Raw genomic sequence first — 16,510 nt, forward strand, 5'->3', positions numbered from 1 at the left:
CAAACTTCCTGTTCCAGTTTTGGCTCCCATGCAAGCAATGGCGTCGGCCCGCCCGCCCCCTAGGCTATCCTTATTTTTAACTCTATGAGGCTGTCCCATAGAGTTAAAAATATAAATAAATAAATAATATATATGGATTGGTCATTATATCACCTGGTTTTAATGGGTTAAACAGTTAATATGGATTGGTCATTATATCACTTGGTTTTAATGGGTTAATAACAATTCATATGGATTGGTCATTATCTCACCTGGTTTTAATGGGTTAATAACAGTTAGTATGGATTGGTCATTATCTCACCTGGTTTTAATGGGTTAGTAACAGTTAATATGGATTGGTCATTATATCACCTGACCTGCCCATCACCTGGCACAAGATATTAAAGGACCACTTCACCCATTTTCAACATATCTTCATGTAATAGGTCCTCACTAATGCTCATAATAATATGGTACCGTTTTGTTCTACTTGGTCTGTGTCTCAGATGAGGGCTGTGGACACTTCAGAAACCTGTCTACCAGTGACATCATCGATGGGGAATTATCCAAGCTAATAGAAACCACAGGTTTTCTATACCTTGAAGATATCTTGCATGAATAAACATCTAAATGAAAAAAGGGCAATTCATTGAAAAAATAACCCTGCCTAATGATGTCACTGGTAGGCCACAGCCCTCCTATGAGACACAAGACAGAGTAGAACAAAATGGTACAATATTATCATGAGCATTAGTGAGGACCAATTATATGAAGATAGGTTGAAAATGGGTGAAGTCGTCCTTTAAGTTAAGAGAACAGCTGGTGTAGGACAGTGGACCTGCATCACACCTGCACTGCTATGAAGCAGTGGTTCTCTTTTTGTTTTTCATGTCTATTAACTAATTTAGCTGGGGACCCCCTGGAATCCCCTCAAGGACCCCTGGCGATCCCCAGACCCCACATTGAGAACCGCTGCTATTAAGACACTGGCCCATGAACCGACATGAGTGGAAATTCTTTGTTGCTACGGTCATCATTTATTGGCTCAGGAATGCGACAAAAACAAAAAAATCTCCATGAATTTTAGGCGTCATGGGGTGTGTAAATGATAGAAAATAAGTAATTTATGGGTGAACAACTCCCTTAAGATAATTAAGACTAATCACACACAAAGTGTTAAAACAGACAGCTAAGTTGAAGGTAACTTTAACTCATAACTAAAGGCCTTCGTCTTGTAGAAACTGCAGGGAGTGTAGACGGAGCAGAAGAGAGAAACTGCTGCTTCTCATGTGTAGAGTGTGTGCAGACTACCAGACCCATAGAGCAGTGGTTCTCAAACTTTTTCATGCCAAGGACCCCCTAAATGATATGTATTTGGCCGTGGACCCCCATCTCAAAATATTTTGTTCCAGGGAGCCCAAGAAGCAAAGATTTGAGTTACAATTGTTCGCTATGTTTTTGCAAAAATGTTCCAAGATTTTTCAAAAATACAAGCTCATAGCGCTATGAGCTTGTATTTTTGAAAAATCTGCTATTTTATATCTGCTATTTTTGAATAGCCAAAGTATAAAAGGTTAGAATTATTGTGATGCTATATTAACACATTTTGCTGGGGACCCCCTGGAACCCCCACAAGGACCCCTGGGGGTCCCCGGACCCCACTTTGAGAACCAATGCCATAGAGAGATCGAGAGAGAGTTCCGTCACACTTTGAAAAGCGGGCTGCTATGGGCTGTAGTTCCAAACATTGGAACTTCCTCATTGAGATAAACAGAGCATTTCCGCATTCCATTCTTACGATGGGAGTGTATGCTAGTGTCGTCACTCTCATACTAGATCACGCTGCACACTACGAGGAAATGAGAGAGTGGCTCTAATTAGTTCTGAAGTTACTGTAAGGACGCTGTGACATAAATGGTTACTGTTGTGTATTCTTATTGTTTCTTTTGTCCTGCATAACGCAAGCTTTGTTTGAGGGTGTGTACACTGTTGTATACTTTCTTTCTTTCTTTAATTATTCATGTATGTATTTATTCATTTCTTTTTACCCCCTTTTTCTCCCCAATTTAGTCGTTAATATGCCAATTAATTCCTCCCCACACACATTTCTGTGTTGTCACTGATGTTGTATCCTACTACTGACTCACCTGCCAGTGAGGAGCCCCTACCAGGAGGACGTAGGGCCTTCGTCCTACTCCTCCCACCCAACACTCCCTGCTGACAGGTGTCCCCCCCCCCCCCCAAGCCCATAGGAGTACGTACAATGACTAAAATCACCCTCCCTGCCCGGCTTCCCTCCCCCGAACACGGGCCATATTGTGTACGCATAGACGCCCGACAAAGCCGGATGCACCACGATGGATTCGAACCCACAACCTCTGTGGTGGTGGGCAGGGACCTTATAGGACTTTTACATTATGGATGGTGCTTATTGTGTGTGTGTGAAGTCTTTTTAACCTCTGACACACTTGAAGCCCCTTGAATCTGTGGTTTTAGAACATCCTGTTTCCATTTTCTGTTCCACTGCACTCTGTCAGGCAGAAACCTCATATCTCCATATTTCAACTTTGAATGTTTTTGTTTTTCTCTCCGTCATTTAATGACCTACTTTGTTGTACAAGAGTGTCAAACAAAAGTAGTGGAAATAGCAGAGCTACAAGCTCACAGACAGGGCCGGCTCTAGCCCCCCCCACCCCATTTAAAAGTAAGAGCAGCGTCTCTTTTAAACAGAAAGTAATTCAGAGGACAGGAGCCTATCCTATGTCTGACAGCGCTGCGCCACCGTTTTCTGCCACAGCGCCACCTAGAGCCTGCAAAAAAAAAATCATATCAAATACAAGTTTTTTGCCCCCCCCCCCCCCCTAGTGGCGCCCTAGGCAACTGCCTACTCTGCCTAATGGGCGCGCCGGCCCTGAAAGATCTGGCTTCTTCAGATTCCAAATAAAATAGTTGGCACAAAAAGGCATCGTGAAATTGCACATGTTTTAGATTAAAGTTTAAATATTGTCATCTTCAGGTTCTGTGCTCTGTGGTGGAGCAGCCAGAAATAGTGATTCCATTGACTTGTATGGAGAAACAGATTTCAAAATCACGCTTTTAGCACATAAATACAAACAAAGCTGTGCTCATGTTACACTGATATTGGTGACCTATTGCTTTTTGTTGCACTAGCAAACTTCCATCAGCCTACCATTCCATTTTGTTTTACCCACTCCAAACACTGAGGGGAGGTAATGACACATGCCTTTCATATAACAGCAGCTGTGTGCATTTTTTGACATCACCGCTTGATGGCGCAGCGGTAGTGCTGAGCTATGGTGCTGAGGCAGTGCTGCTGCCATCTTGGAGTGACACAAGATGAGGGTAGTCCCAGACTCTGAGCTGTGTCTTGGCACACAGAAAACACATGTCCTGGGTTCAGAGTCAATGCCGCCGGACAGTCATGGTTGACCAGCAGGTTCTTCTCTAGTCTCAGTCTAATGACTGGCCAGCCACCAGACCCTGACAGGTTGCTTCACCTGCTGCTCTCCACCAGCTCCAGAAGAGCCTCTCTCTCTCCATGCTCCAGGAGATCGGAGATCAGTTCGTCGAGGGCCTCACCACCTCTCATGAACTCCTACAACACAGATGAGAGCAGACAGACACACAGGTTATTCAAAACATATCAGATCCTCTTTCCAAGTGCATGCACTAATGATTGATTGTGAGGAGTCTGCCAAAGTGGGCAGAGAGGCCGCCTGGGAAAGAGAAGGTCCCAGGTTTGATTCCCGGCCCAAGCTATGCGTTAAGATTTCCATGAGCAAGACATGGAGCTCAATATGACCGCCTGAGCAGCCATCAGCTGGGTGACACTGATACTGAATTTCCCTCGCAGGATTAATACAATTTACAGTGTTATTAAATTGAAGTCCCAGTTGAGTTGAGTTTCCTGTTGATTCATTTATGACATAGGGATGTGACAAATGTCATGCCGTGTAATGGAGCGTCTACAATATTTTTGGTATTATGCTGAAACAATAATACACTCCCATTCTTTGTACCTTTATGTCTCTGGTCATGTATCCTGTCCTGTGGTCCGTGACGCGGTCTTGGCTGAAATTGTAGGAACGAATCCTGTCTGCCTGGGAACGTGTGCCCACCTAGAGTTGCAGTATGGAGGTGGGGGAAGCAGTAATCATATTTAGTATGAAGTGATAGTTTTCAGACACACCTTGTTCTAGGAAGTAGGAATGAGAAGTGGAGGTTTAGGGTCACCTGTTGTTTCCGTGCCGTATGCCTCTGCTCATTTTCTTTACCCATCATGCTCTGGTAGAGGCGGGCCCTTAGCATGCGCATGGCCTTATCTCGGTTCTGGAGCTGGGAGCGTGTCTGCTGACATTCCACCGCAGTACCTGTAACAATATAACACAGTGCTCTCACACAGAGAAACTTAAAAGAGAATTAAAACCATTTAAAACATGCAGGTAGTAGAACTAGCCATCCAGACAACCAACCAACAAGTAATTTAATACACAGATTACACACACAAATACAGATGTATGTATTGTATAAGTATCAGAATCAGGCTCTGATGCTCAAAGCTCTTCCATAATACTAACTGGACTTAGTGAAAGATGGAGATTGCAATTCAATTTAAAATGATTGTGACTCACCACCCATGTACAGAGACAATCGACCTGTTTCACGATTCATTTTTACCTGTGGGAAGATGGACAATGCGTACAGCGCTGTCTGTTGTATTTACACTCTGCCCGCCGGGACCTTGTGACCTGAAAGTGTCAATGCGCAGGTCTTTGGGATCAATGCTGACATCAATCTGCAAACACAGAGGGGATTTTTAATTCATTAAGTCAGTCTAAAAAAAGAGGGCCACAGAAACAACTTCATTTGTAGGACAGAGGTTTTGCATCTTTGACAAACCCGGTTTCCAGCAACAACAGAAAAGGTAGTCTCTCATGATTCACTAATTGCAGCAATCAACCATATCGTGATTGCATTGCAAGAGATTTTCAATTAACTGAGGCACAAGAAAAAACTGAAGCTGATGAGAGCTGGACTGACTGACTGTGCACACCTCGTTGGGCTGAGGCAGAACGATAACGGTCATGGTTCCGGTGTGGATCCTCTGCATCCTGGAAGACATGCCCACCTCGGGGATGCGCTGCACCCTGTGCGTCCCCCCCTCCATCTTCAGACACCCGTACACGTTGTCCCCTGCTATCCGCACGGCTGCGTGGTGCAAGCCCCCTGCGGGACAAAAGGAAAGACGCCATCCCAGAAACCACATACACATGATTTAATTAAATGTGTCTCGAGACTCATACACACGATTCAATGAATCACATGATGCATACACGATTTAATGTGTGCATTTCGAGGTATTGGAAGGTGCTTAGGATGGAGTTATCTTCACGAGGCTTCCTCACATCTAGAAAGCTTTCTCCCGGAACCAGACCTCACCGTGTTCTGCATTTGTGTAATTGAATACTTCAAAGTCCCAGTTCTTGTAGCTGGCGTAGCCCTGGTACATGTCAAACATCTCCCGGGTAAACTGTTGACAGATGTCACCTGAACACACACACATCAGGGTGAAGAAGATTAACTAACGTACTTGATGGGGACATGCTGTTTGCACAGGGCTTTAAACACTACACACAAAACACATTCAAATTCCTCACAACTAATTGGATTCAAGAATTAAAATGCTCAAAACACATGTCGGCTACCTCCCAAACGTTTCCCTAGATCTCCATAACAGGCCAATCTATTTTACTTCATGAACATTTTATTTTCACAACGCGCTATGCCTGGAGTTGTTGATAAGAGACATGACACTTGTAAGTTCCCGGTTTGATACCTGGCTCCTGTTGACATGAGCTTGAGCAAGACACTTAACCCCTAACTCCCCCCGATGAGCAGGTTGGTGCCTGGCATGGTTGCCTCCAATCCACCGTCGTTGTTGTAGTGTGAGTGAATGGGTGGGTAATGCACATTGTAAAGCGCTTTGGATAAAGGCGCTATATAAATGCACCATTTACTTGTCTGCCTCAGCTAGGGTTTCAAATGAAAGCGCATCTCTGTTGAGGCAAACACGACACAATGATTATGGTCATAAACACCCTACGTGTAAATCAGGTAATCAGTGGGTACTTGCCTCCTGTTGTACGTCCAGAAACCACCTCCAGAAGAACATTACTGGAGTCAAGTGGGTCGCTGGGTACCAGAGATCTGATCAACTAGGGGACAGAAACACTCCATGTTCATATTATTCACAGTCAAAGCATGGCGAGTCACTCAAGATACACGCCGTCGTCCTGTCTTACATGTTTTTTCAGCGCTGAGAGTCTATGGGAGATCTGGTCCTGTTCCTCTTTCAACAGCTGCTCCATTTGCTTGTCCTCTTCTTCCCTGGTACCTTCATTCGTCATATACATGTATTTAGATAACCATCATACATAAAAGCAATCTTGCGATTAGGGAGACCGATGACGCAAGAAATAACAAAATAACAGCTTGTATGCTTGGCTGAACTGCCAGGCAGACAAGTTTATTTTGTATCTACTGAATTCTTATATACAGGAGAGGTTGGGTGAGATAACTTTGAGATGTATTCAGTAATACAAATGACATATTTTTTGTAATTACTGACAAAATCCGTAGAGGGTTACAAAATAAAACAATCGGAATACTTTTGGATTACTTTGGTTTGGAGTTCAAGTTCATCCATCTTTCATTGATTGATTGAATACTTCATTAACAGTTTGCAAAAGCACAGAGGTACAGTTTCATACAAAAAGATGCTAAAAGGATAAACCCAAGAAAGCACTATGGCTTGTTTCCATTGGGGTCCTGTGTATTCAATTCATCGAAAATCAATCCAATCAATTAATTCCCCCCTGATTATGTATTGCATTGTCAGGCTACCCAATATTTCTGCTTACCTTGCAAGAGGGACAGAAGCTCTTCAAGGTCCTTCAAGGCATGCTGGATATTTTGAAACACATTGGCTATTGGCAACAACTCAACTTGTCTCTTATTCAAGTCCTTTCTCTCCGGGTCGCTAAGATCTGCATGCTGTAATCTTTTGGTGACATCTCCATGTTCTGTCACGATCTGCTGTAGATATCTTTGGACAGACTCACTGTTGTACATGGTATCCCCCAACGAGCTGTGCAGTGGTGGAAAAAGTACACATTCTTTTTTTTACTTAAGTAACAGTATCAATACTGCAATGTAGAAATACTCTGTTACAAGTAAAAGCCCGTAATTCAAAATTTACTTGAGTAAAAGTATAAAAGTATGGGTATCAAAATGTACTTAAAAGTACCAAAAAATGTATGAAATGTATAAAAAGTTCTGAGCTTGTAGATCTGCTATTTTCAAATGTCCAAAATGTATATAGGGCTGCAGTGGGTATGCATTTTTTGTAATAATAAAAACTTAAAGTATCTAAAGTTTTCAAATAATTGTAGTGGAGTAAAAGTTTATTATTTGCCTCTGAGATGTAGTGGAGTAAAAGTATTGAAAATTGGAAATACTGCAGTAAAGTAAAAATACCTCAAGTACAGTATTTGAGTAAATATACTTACTTTACACCACTGGCGCTGTGCATGCTGCGCCTTGACACAGCCTTCACATGCTGCATCTCTGGAACACATCGAGCATACTGAGCACCAGTGATCTTCCTCCATTCCTTTGACCCTCTGTTACAGTGAATGAAACTGTTGCAGAGAACACACACTCGACTCCAGCGATGAGACAGCATTTATAATAATAATAATTTGATTACTTTTTATTCAGACTGATGCAAAAAATCCCGCAACAGCACCACTGGACATAAACAAAGTCAATAGTAAATACACCAGTTTCTGGTATGCGTTGTACCAACCTTGGTGGCCCATTGAATCTTGTGGTTCACGTTGTGTAATAATGTTTGGTATTTAAAGAAGAACAATTAAATTGTTAGAGAATTATAGGCAGTCACATATTCTGACGCTGGTGTGGTGAAATTGTGAATCAAATTACTGTTATTATGCGTAGGGTTTAAAGAATTGTAGCTTTGCGAAATTAGATAGGTCACCAATGTCGGTGCATCACATGCACTCTGGTGGGTGTCGACCAGGAAGTGACGTATGCAGAAACGTAGTATTCCGTGAACTCTGGGAATTGTATTTCTTTGTGTGAGTGTGTGTGTGTGTGTGTTCATAAATAAATATAAAAAATCTAAGAAATTCCATACATTTGAAAACGAATGTCTAGGAAGTAGTGAAAATAGCCGATCTACAAGCTCACAACGTGTCGCATCCTGACATGTTGTGAGCTTGTAGATCTGCTATTTTCACTAATTTCGGTCCCGGGCAAACGTCTTAATTTCTCTTTTGGGTCTCGAGCTAAAACGTCTGGGAACCTGCTGTAACATATACATGGGAGCAGATTTAATCTGTGTATTGTAAAAAAAATAAAAATCATAAAAACATACTATGGAGTAAAAGAAAAACATAGGACTTCAAATTTTCACAGCATAGTATAGTATTACTTTTTTAATTGTCTACTACTCTACATAGTATAGTAGCATATGCCTTTTTCAAGACAAAAAGTTAATTTATTCTATTAGGTAGGTAATCATTGTAATACAATAGTAGATACTATTCAAAATAAATGTTTTATTTGGAGAGTGTTTTATCCATTACTTGTGCAGTTTCACTGAAATGCTACCTTTATTAAAAAATGTGATTGGACAATGTTTGAATTTCTTTCTTTACATAAATTGTACTTCCATGTTAGACTTATTTTTTTTCTTACTAAACAGGCCACAAGGCATGTGATAAAAACAACAATTACTTGTTCAATGCTCATCTTTGTCAAAGTCCTTTATATTACAAATATAATATTGGTATTATAACACCTCTGTAAAAATGCCTTGATATCTTCACATAACTTACACAGATGAAAGAAATCAACATCACAGAAAACTAAATAAGAGTCCCTTTCATACAGTAGCTTTTGGCTATGCATTTATCCACTCAAGAGACTGATGACGTAGAAGAGAATGCTTCACAAACGTTTTCGTGAGTACTGAAAATATTCACTTGAGACCACTGTGGAGACTAAAACATTTAATATCAAAATCTTCAGTACGGTTATTTACAGCATGTTGTAAAAGAAACAAACAATAACTAAAGCAACGTCATTGCGCTGCACAAGTTTCACGTCGTCATTCTATTTCATACATAAAAATAAAAAATAAAATCTCTGAGAAAAATCATCGTCTTAGGCCTGATTTATACTTAGTTAGGCGCAGGTGTCGCGCATCGAAAATGGCCAATCTAGCTTGTAGATCAGTTATTTTCGATGCGCGACACCCATGCACAACCAATTATAACTCAGGCTTTACTGTACAGCTGTGAGTTAAGGTATGAGTGTCTGAGTGGATGAAGTTTGAGTGGAGTCTGCAGGGTATTGTTTTAGGCGGTCAGTCGTCTTCATTGCCCCTCTGTCTGAGGCTTCTGGATTTGCCGTTGAGTGTCTTGGTCTTCTTGAAGGACGCAGGGCCTCCTTCCTCTCCCAGGGACGTGTGGGTGCGCTCCTTGAACTTGGCCTTGGGCTCCGGGGGCAGATCGTCCAGAACGCCGGCTACAATTCCCTCCACCTGGGGCAACTGCAAGTCCACATTGTCACTGGAAAAGAGAAGAACATCTCAGGTTTTAATTCAAAACATTAGATTTTTTTTAAAATATTGGCTCTTATTGTTTAAAAAAACAAAAGAAAACCAAAAGGTCCATCTCTCCCTTGCTTTGCCTTTTTATTTTCACGTAATTTTTATTGAAGATTTCAGTTGTACAGGAGAATAAACAATGACAAAGGACTCTTCAGATTTTCTGTGAAACAAAAAACAAACGCACAAGACAAACACAAACCCACCCACCCGCCCCTCACAAGGTTGCAATTGACAATGTATTAAAAAGTACAGGAAAGAGGGCAAAAAAGAAAAAGACAAAAAGAAAAAGACAAAAAAAAAAAAAAAAAAAAAGGAAAAAGAAAAAAAAATCAGCCAAAAGAGTATCAAATTAGATGACATGACAGCTTGTGATATACAAACGAGGCACAGAGAAAGCTCAACCCACACTGTTCTCAAACACTTGAGGGGCCACCTCGAGCACGGGCTCCGTCACTGGAGACCGACCACCTGTCCAACAGGGGTTGCCATATTTTCAGGAAGAACTTATCTTTTTTGATGATTGCATACCGCATTCTCTCCATGTGTAGGACATTGCCCAAGTCTCTAAGCCACTGCTGGAACAGAGGACTAGATTCAGATTTCCATTGTTGCAAAATTAAACGTTTGGCCAGCAGTGTGCACAAGGAAATGGCTTGACCTCGAATCTGGCTCAATGTTTTTATTCAATGCCTTTGAAATATAATCAAAAATAAGTGACCAGAATGTGTTTAGTTTTGAGCAGAACCAGAACTGGTGAGCAAGTGTGCCGGTCTCCTGTTTGCACTTATCACATAAGGGAGAGGTATTGGGATATATGGCATGAAGCCTTGACTTCGAATAGTGTAGTCTGTGTGCTTTGCCTTTAACCTTGACCTCCACTAGAGTTAGAGCGTTCATTTTTCAGTTTATGTTTATGCGTGACCGAATCAGGTACAGCATTGTCCAGGTTTTTGGGTGGGTGAAATAGGCTCCCTCCCTCCTCCTCTTCCTCTCTCTATGTAATGCTGATCCGAGCTCTCTCCCTCTCTCTCTCTGCTCCTCCCGACTCCCCCATGACCCTCGATCAAATCACGTTTGTTAAAAGAGATCCATCTTCACCTAAAGATGGTCTTTTTTTATTGTTGTCCTACAGACAGTCTAACTCAGTAGTTCCCAAACTTTTTAGCTCAAGACCGAAAAGAGAAATTAGACGTTTGCCCGGGACCAAAACTAGTGAAAATAGCAGATCTACAAGCTCGCAGCACATCACTTCGCGTCGTGAGGTTTTCACTACTTTTTCTTTTTTTTATAACTTTGTTTTTATTGAGGATACTTCAAAACATTTACATATATCACTTCATAAAATAAACAATACAAAACATAAAAGTCAGACAGTTACACGTACTTAAAGACAAACAAAAAATTAATTAAAATAAAATAAATAAAGTAATTTAAATATTTATAACCTTTTTGAGGGTGCGCATGTACCTTATTTTCCTTACATAATCACATCTCTCCTTTTTGGATTATATATATTAACCATTTTTCCCATCTTTTTTCAAAGAGATCTTCCCTTATTTTCAGTTTGAATGTTAACTTTTCCATGTCCTGAATATTTAATGTCCACTATGTTTCTCCACTGTTTATAGTCCGGTGTATCAGTCTTGAGCCAGTTCCTGGTGATAGCCTTTTCCCCCGCCGCCAGGAGGATTTTGGCTAGATAACAGTCTGCTGGATGTACAGTTCCTTCCATTTGACCCAAATACAATACAAGACAAGAATATGGAATTTCATAACCTAGAACTTCACATATGGTTGAGTGCAGAGTTTCCCAGAAAGGTTGAATTTTTGTACAGCTCCAGAAGACGTGTGTATGATTGGAGTTAATGTTTCCGCAATTTCTCCAGCATGGCTGTTGGTTTTTAATTTGTTTACTCTTAATCTGGGGTGTGATGAAATACCGAATTTGGTTCTTCCATATAAATTCCCTCCATCCCTTTGATTGTGTTGTCTGGTGCATTTCCCACATATCATGCCAAGTCTTCTCTGGAATATTCTCATCCAACTCTTTTTCCCATTTATTCTTAACATATATTGTTGAATGTTTTTTTTATTCCATCAAACATGAATATACTTTAGATACAGTCCTGGGTACAACCTCACCATATGCCCGTATAAAGAGTTTTATTATCGGATGTATTTCATCCTCTGCTATTTTAATTCTTTTAGGTTTTCACTACTTCTTAAGTCTTTTTATTTTTCAAAATAATATATATATATTTTTTATTTTTTTATTAAATACTTTAGAAAAATATTGGAATTGTTTTTAATTGATGAAAAGTTGTGACTTTTTTCTTTATTAAATCTTTACTTTATTAAATCTTTTGAAATAATGTATTAATTCTTTTATGTAGGAAACAAAAAAACGACCTCGGTTTGGGAAACAGTGGTCTAACTTACTATGGATCCTCCTCTTCCTGAATCTGTTCCCAGGCACCGTATGGGTTGGTCTTCCTCTGCTTCTTGGCACGTGCTCCCTCCTCCTTCTTGGAATGTGCGCCCTCCTCCTTTGCCTTCCTCTCCTCGTCCTCTTTCTCAGGTACAGGCGTAGCGTTTGGGGCCTCTTCCTGTTCGTTCTCCACAACATCGTCCTCTTTCTCGTTGTCGCTGGCAGATTTGTCTTCCTCTTTTTCGGTGGACTCCGTGTCTGCTTTCCTTTTCTGACAAAAGCATGTAGGATTGTGGTCAGTATCATCATTTGATCAACATTGATAGTTGTATTAATCTATGGACCAGTAAGTCAATCAAATATTTTCCTCCATTTAAGATTTAATTTGTTTGTGTCCACAACCCTGAAAGAACATCTCACGACCCACTTTTGGGGTTCTAGCCCACTTGTTGATAAACTGAGTTTCCAAGGATGGAAAAAAATCATGTTATTCCTTGACCATAATCAAGGAATCCTGACTGTAAAGTATTAACACAGAGTTAGGATTCATAATAATAATATATTTTTATTTGTAAAAAGCACTTGACATTTTAACAAATCTCAAAGCGCTACAGAATTTAAAACAATGGCATAAAACAGCAATGGCCAAAACAACTAAAGACCCATCTACGCATAAAAAGTACATTCAAAACCTAATGATAAAACTAAGGAAACGCTTTGTTAAAAACGTAGGTTTTTAGTAAATTTTTCAAAGCGTCAGTAGACTGTGGTGCTCTCAAGTGGTCAGGGAGGGCATTCCACAGACGTGGAGCAGTCGAGCAGAAGGCCCGGTCACCAATGGTGCGGAGCTTGGTCCGCACTTGGTTTAATTACATTTAATGTAATAATGTAATTAAATGATGATAGATTGTGTCTTCTCACCCTGAAGCTGATCTTGGGGACTTTGGGCTGTTGATTGTCTTGTCCGTTGCCTTCAGCCTCCTTGGGTACATGGGGTGGGCTGGAGGTCCCGGGAGGCTCTGGCTGGTCCTCTGGACCAGGCCCAGATGCGTCCGTGGAGGAGAAATCTGCTGGACGTACCCAACTCGATTCTGCGAGAGGCATAGAGCAAGTGAAAAATAAGATGTTAAGATATCCATGGTTTTTAAATAATGCCTGCTTTGTAATACAATTTGAAATCAACCAATCCCAAAAGAGGGGCAGACATTATTTACAAGGCTCAACAATGTTAGTACATAATCTTATAATCACAATCTAATACTGACAATCAAAAAATAGAAACCATAACAATAGTTATCTTTTCTTATAAAAAGTCAAAACACAGTAGCCTCTATAATAATTCTTAATCAATAATCATTGCAGCTTACTGTACCTCCAGTCTCTGTGTTGTAATAGTAAGTATGCCCATCAGGACTGACTGCTTCCTTCCACACACCGCCTGAGGAGTTCTACACAGACACACTGCGAATTAGAGCTGCAACTATTGATTATTTTCTTAGTGATGATTCCATTGATTACGTTTTTGATTAATTGAATACTCAAGAAGCATGTTTTTTATGTTTTCGATTTTTTCATATATCAACAAATTCCAATAGATTCATTTTCTGACTTAAGTAATTAGTCTGATTAACCACCTAAGCCCTATTTTATAGGGCTCATTATACAACAGGGTCACACTAAAATTGTCCGATCTACAAGCTCAGACGCATTGTGAAGTTGTAGATTTGCTATTTTCTGAAAATGTATTTAATTAAAATCGGTTATTTTTTATAATCGATTAAATCAATTAGTTTGAATAACTGTTGCACCTCTACAGCAAATCCACACCATGATTCATCTATAAGCTCAACACGCCACAAAGTGCTTTATTCTTATGAAAATATGTAAGTTACACATACATTGAAAAGAAATCTGACAACTTAAAAGAAGTAATACAAAATTGAGTGGATTGCACTTATGGATGAATATTGTTTCTATAGAATAGCTCTAGACATTCATTGCTGTGTCAGTTGATAGCGAACCTAAAGAATAGTTTTGTAGATCGTACCTCACTCTGCCCGGGCTGAGTGGAGTCTGAGCTCTCTTCTTGGAAGCCCTCTGGCTTCACCCATTGAGACTCTGTCAAAGTAGTACATGTAGAGAGACAAACATTCAGTACAGTAGAACCAGTGTTGTGTGTTCATGTAGAGACATTCACTGTGGGGGGTAGAACCTGGCATAGGCTCAAATACTTGTGATATTATATCTGCAAATTCAAGCTAATATGTCTTTATTGGTTATTGTTTGATATTGTATCCCTATGGGGGTTTTTGCTTAACATTCCCTGATTTTGCTTAGCATGCTGCTTGGACAAAATTCAGGGAATATCTCCAAGAGCGGAGCCTTTAACGCCAAGTTTAACTGTATTCAATTTTTTGCAATAAATGGTTAAATCTACTTTGACGTGAGTGTTCCTGACTGAACTTACCTCCATTTAATGTGTTGTAGTAGTATGTGTGCCCCTCGTCTGACTTCCCCTCCACCCACATTCTGGACTCTCCAGACCGATCTTGTTCCGCTCGCTTTCCCTTCTTTTCTCGTCGGTGAGGCTGATGTTGAGACTTGGGCTGAGACTTGGGCTGAGACTTGGGCTCAGACGGAGGCTGAGACGGAGGCGGGGTCGCTGTTGCGGGGACTTCCACTCCTAACGGTCAACACAACAGCACTGTGTTTAAAATAAATGTCCTCCCAATTTACACTGTAAAATCCTCTGTGTTGAGTTAACTATTTGGTTCCACTTGTACACTCTCAGAGTTACAGACACATAAGCTCTGACCAAAATAGAACCACATTAAGACAGAGCCATCAGCTCCCTCACCGGACTCTATCTGCATCCTCTTCAGGTCTTCCTCGTATGCCTTCATAGCTGCCTCCTCCATCGCTGCAAACTCTTTGGAATTTTTTTCGTCCTGCTTTGCCTTGTCCATACTCTTCTTTTTAATCTGCACGAAGACAGAAGGGAAGGTGATTGACGGGTGTTAGCAACCGAACCAACCAATCAGAAGACACAACTGTTCCCTTTAACGATTCCTATATATTTTTAATATATATATTTAATTTGTATCCTTCATTATAATTTCTGATAAACAGTATTGCATACATTGGATAAAAGCGTCTGCTAAATGACTGTAATGTAATACATATGTAGTACATATTATTGAAGTGGCTCTCAAAGTGAGGTACATTGATCCTTTGGGTTATTTGAGGGGGTTCCAAATGGACACGGTCATGGACATGGTCTGTAACTCTGAGAGTGTCCATTTTGGTGTACAAATGGAACCAAATGGACTCTCAGGGTTATGGTGATCCTTTGAAATAAAAAGTTTGAGTGTGATAAAACCGGTTCCGGAAAAAGTTCCAAATGTGATGGAACCAATTCTGGATTGTCAATTTTTTATCCGGTCCAACCCAACACAACTGTACTGAATTTTAATTCCAATGCAGGTCAATTTGAATTTAAAGTGAGAATGGAACCAAACTGAACAATGCTAGAGAAGAAAAAAAACATTCATAATTCAAACTATATGAGTTTACTATTGAAATTAATAACATTTTCTGTCATTTCAGCTCAAATTCAACAACAGATTTGAAGCCCCACATTAAACATAGCCTACCTCTGAGATTTTAGCAGCAACATTCTCCTTGTGATTCTTCCCTCTTTCGTGAAACTCAACGCTCTGCAGAGAAAATGAAGATGGTACAATTAAGACGCATCACAACAATAAACAGCTTCATTTGTAGAAATTATTAATTGATTTATTGTATTTGTTGAGCTATAGCTATACCCACAGGCTTGTTGTCTGCTATCCAGCACTTGCAGTATTGGCAAAACTTCTTTGGCTGTGATTTCCACACATCGGCCCTGAAAGGCGCAAATGAGAATGAAATGCAATAATTAATTAGATAGCATTTATTGCTAGCGTTATGCTGGTTCCACAGGGTTTGAATGGTGGTTTCTTTTACAGGGCTGAATCCTGGACTAATGTGATTCATACTGAACGTTCACATGATGTGTACTTACATGTTAAGATCTTGTTTGTAAAGATTGATTGATACAAAAATACTAAACTAAATGGAAACGACCAGCGTCGGTGATGTGCACATTTGTTTCAGGAACATCAACACCGTCCCTTCCTGATGACGCAATCAGTGTTGCCACAACTTGCCAGGTTTTGTGAGAGAAATAAGCAACCGGGTCTATGAAAACAAGCCCAAAAGAAGCAACTTTAGGCCACATGAGCACTTTAAACCCTATATACATTGGCTATTTGAAAATAGCCAATCTACAAGCTCACGAGCTTGTAGCTATTTTCAAAAACTCTTGCAATAAAATGTGGATTTTTTTA

General features: G+C 40.3%; 2 protein-coding genes across 2 annotated transcripts; both read right to left on the bottom strand.

The window, feature by feature from the left end:
- Positions 1 to 2,937: 2,937 nt before the first annotated feature.
- On the bottom strand, positions 2,938 to 8,021 carry mtrf1 (mitochondrial translational release factor 1). The gene is made up of 10 exons (XM_080457811.1): positions 7,569 to 8,021; positions 6,921 to 7,147; positions 6,303 to 6,394; positions 6,134 to 6,215; positions 5,440 to 5,547; positions 5,054 to 5,226; positions 4,678 to 4,795; positions 4,234 to 4,370; positions 4,020 to 4,118; positions 2,938 to 3,595 (listed from the first exon to the last, which is right to left on the bottom strand). The coding sequence occupies exons 1-10, from the start codon at positions 7,742 to 7,744 to the stop codon at positions 3,494 to 3,496; spliced, it is 1,314 nt and encodes a 437-aa protein (XP_080313937.1). The 5' UTR covers positions 7,745 to 8,021; the 3' UTR covers positions 2,938 to 3,493.
- A 1,059-nt stretch (positions 8,022 to 9,080) lies between these two features.
- On the bottom strand, positions 9,081 to 16,301 carry wbp4 (WW domain binding protein 4). Its single transcript, XM_080457817.1, has 10 exons — positions 16,186 to 16,301; positions 15,954 to 16,026; positions 15,779 to 15,841; positions 14,983 to 15,106; positions 14,593 to 14,808; positions 14,173 to 14,243; positions 13,498 to 13,573; positions 13,047 to 13,216; positions 12,137 to 12,396; positions 9,081 to 9,656 (listed from the first exon to the last, which is right to left on the bottom strand). Coding segments are annotated over exons 1-10 (1,260 nt in total). The 5' UTR covers positions 16,188 to 16,301; the 3' UTR covers positions 9,081 to 9,451.
- Positions 16,302 to 16,510: the final 209 nt, after the last annotated feature.

This window comes from Gymnoscopelus braueri (genome assembly GCF_963280865.1).
Source record: "Gymnoscopelus braueri genome assembly, contig: SCAFFOLD_115, whole genome shotgun sequence".
In the NCBI taxonomy this organism is placed as follows: Eukaryota; Metazoa; Chordata; class Actinopteri; order Myctophiformes; family Myctophidae; genus Gymnoscopelus; species Gymnoscopelus braueri.

Bases quoted from the DNA above. Each gene is read 5' to 3' on its own strand.
- wbp4 (XM_080457817.1), bottom strand. The intron at 14,809-14,982 runs GTGAGGGAGCTG...GTTGACCGTTAG, and splicing joins GAGGATGCAGATAGAGTCCG to GAGTGGAAGTCCCCGCAACA. The intron at 13,217-13,497 runs GTACAGTAAGCT...TGCCTCTCGCAG, and splicing joins TTACAACACAGAGACTGGAG to AATCGAGTTGGGTACGTCCA.
- mtrf1 (XM_080457811.1), bottom strand. From the start codon at position 7,744: ATGCTGTCTCATCGCTGGAGTCGAGTGTGTGTTCTCTGCAACAGTTTC. The intron at 6,216-6,302 runs GTAAGACAGGAC...TCTGTCCCCTAG, and splicing joins TCTCAGCGCTGAAAAAACAT to TTGATCAGATCTCTGGTACC. The intron at 3,596-4,019 runs GTACAAAGAATG...TCTGTGTTGTAG, and splicing joins ACATGACCAGAGACATAAAG to GAGTTCATGAGAGGTGGTGA.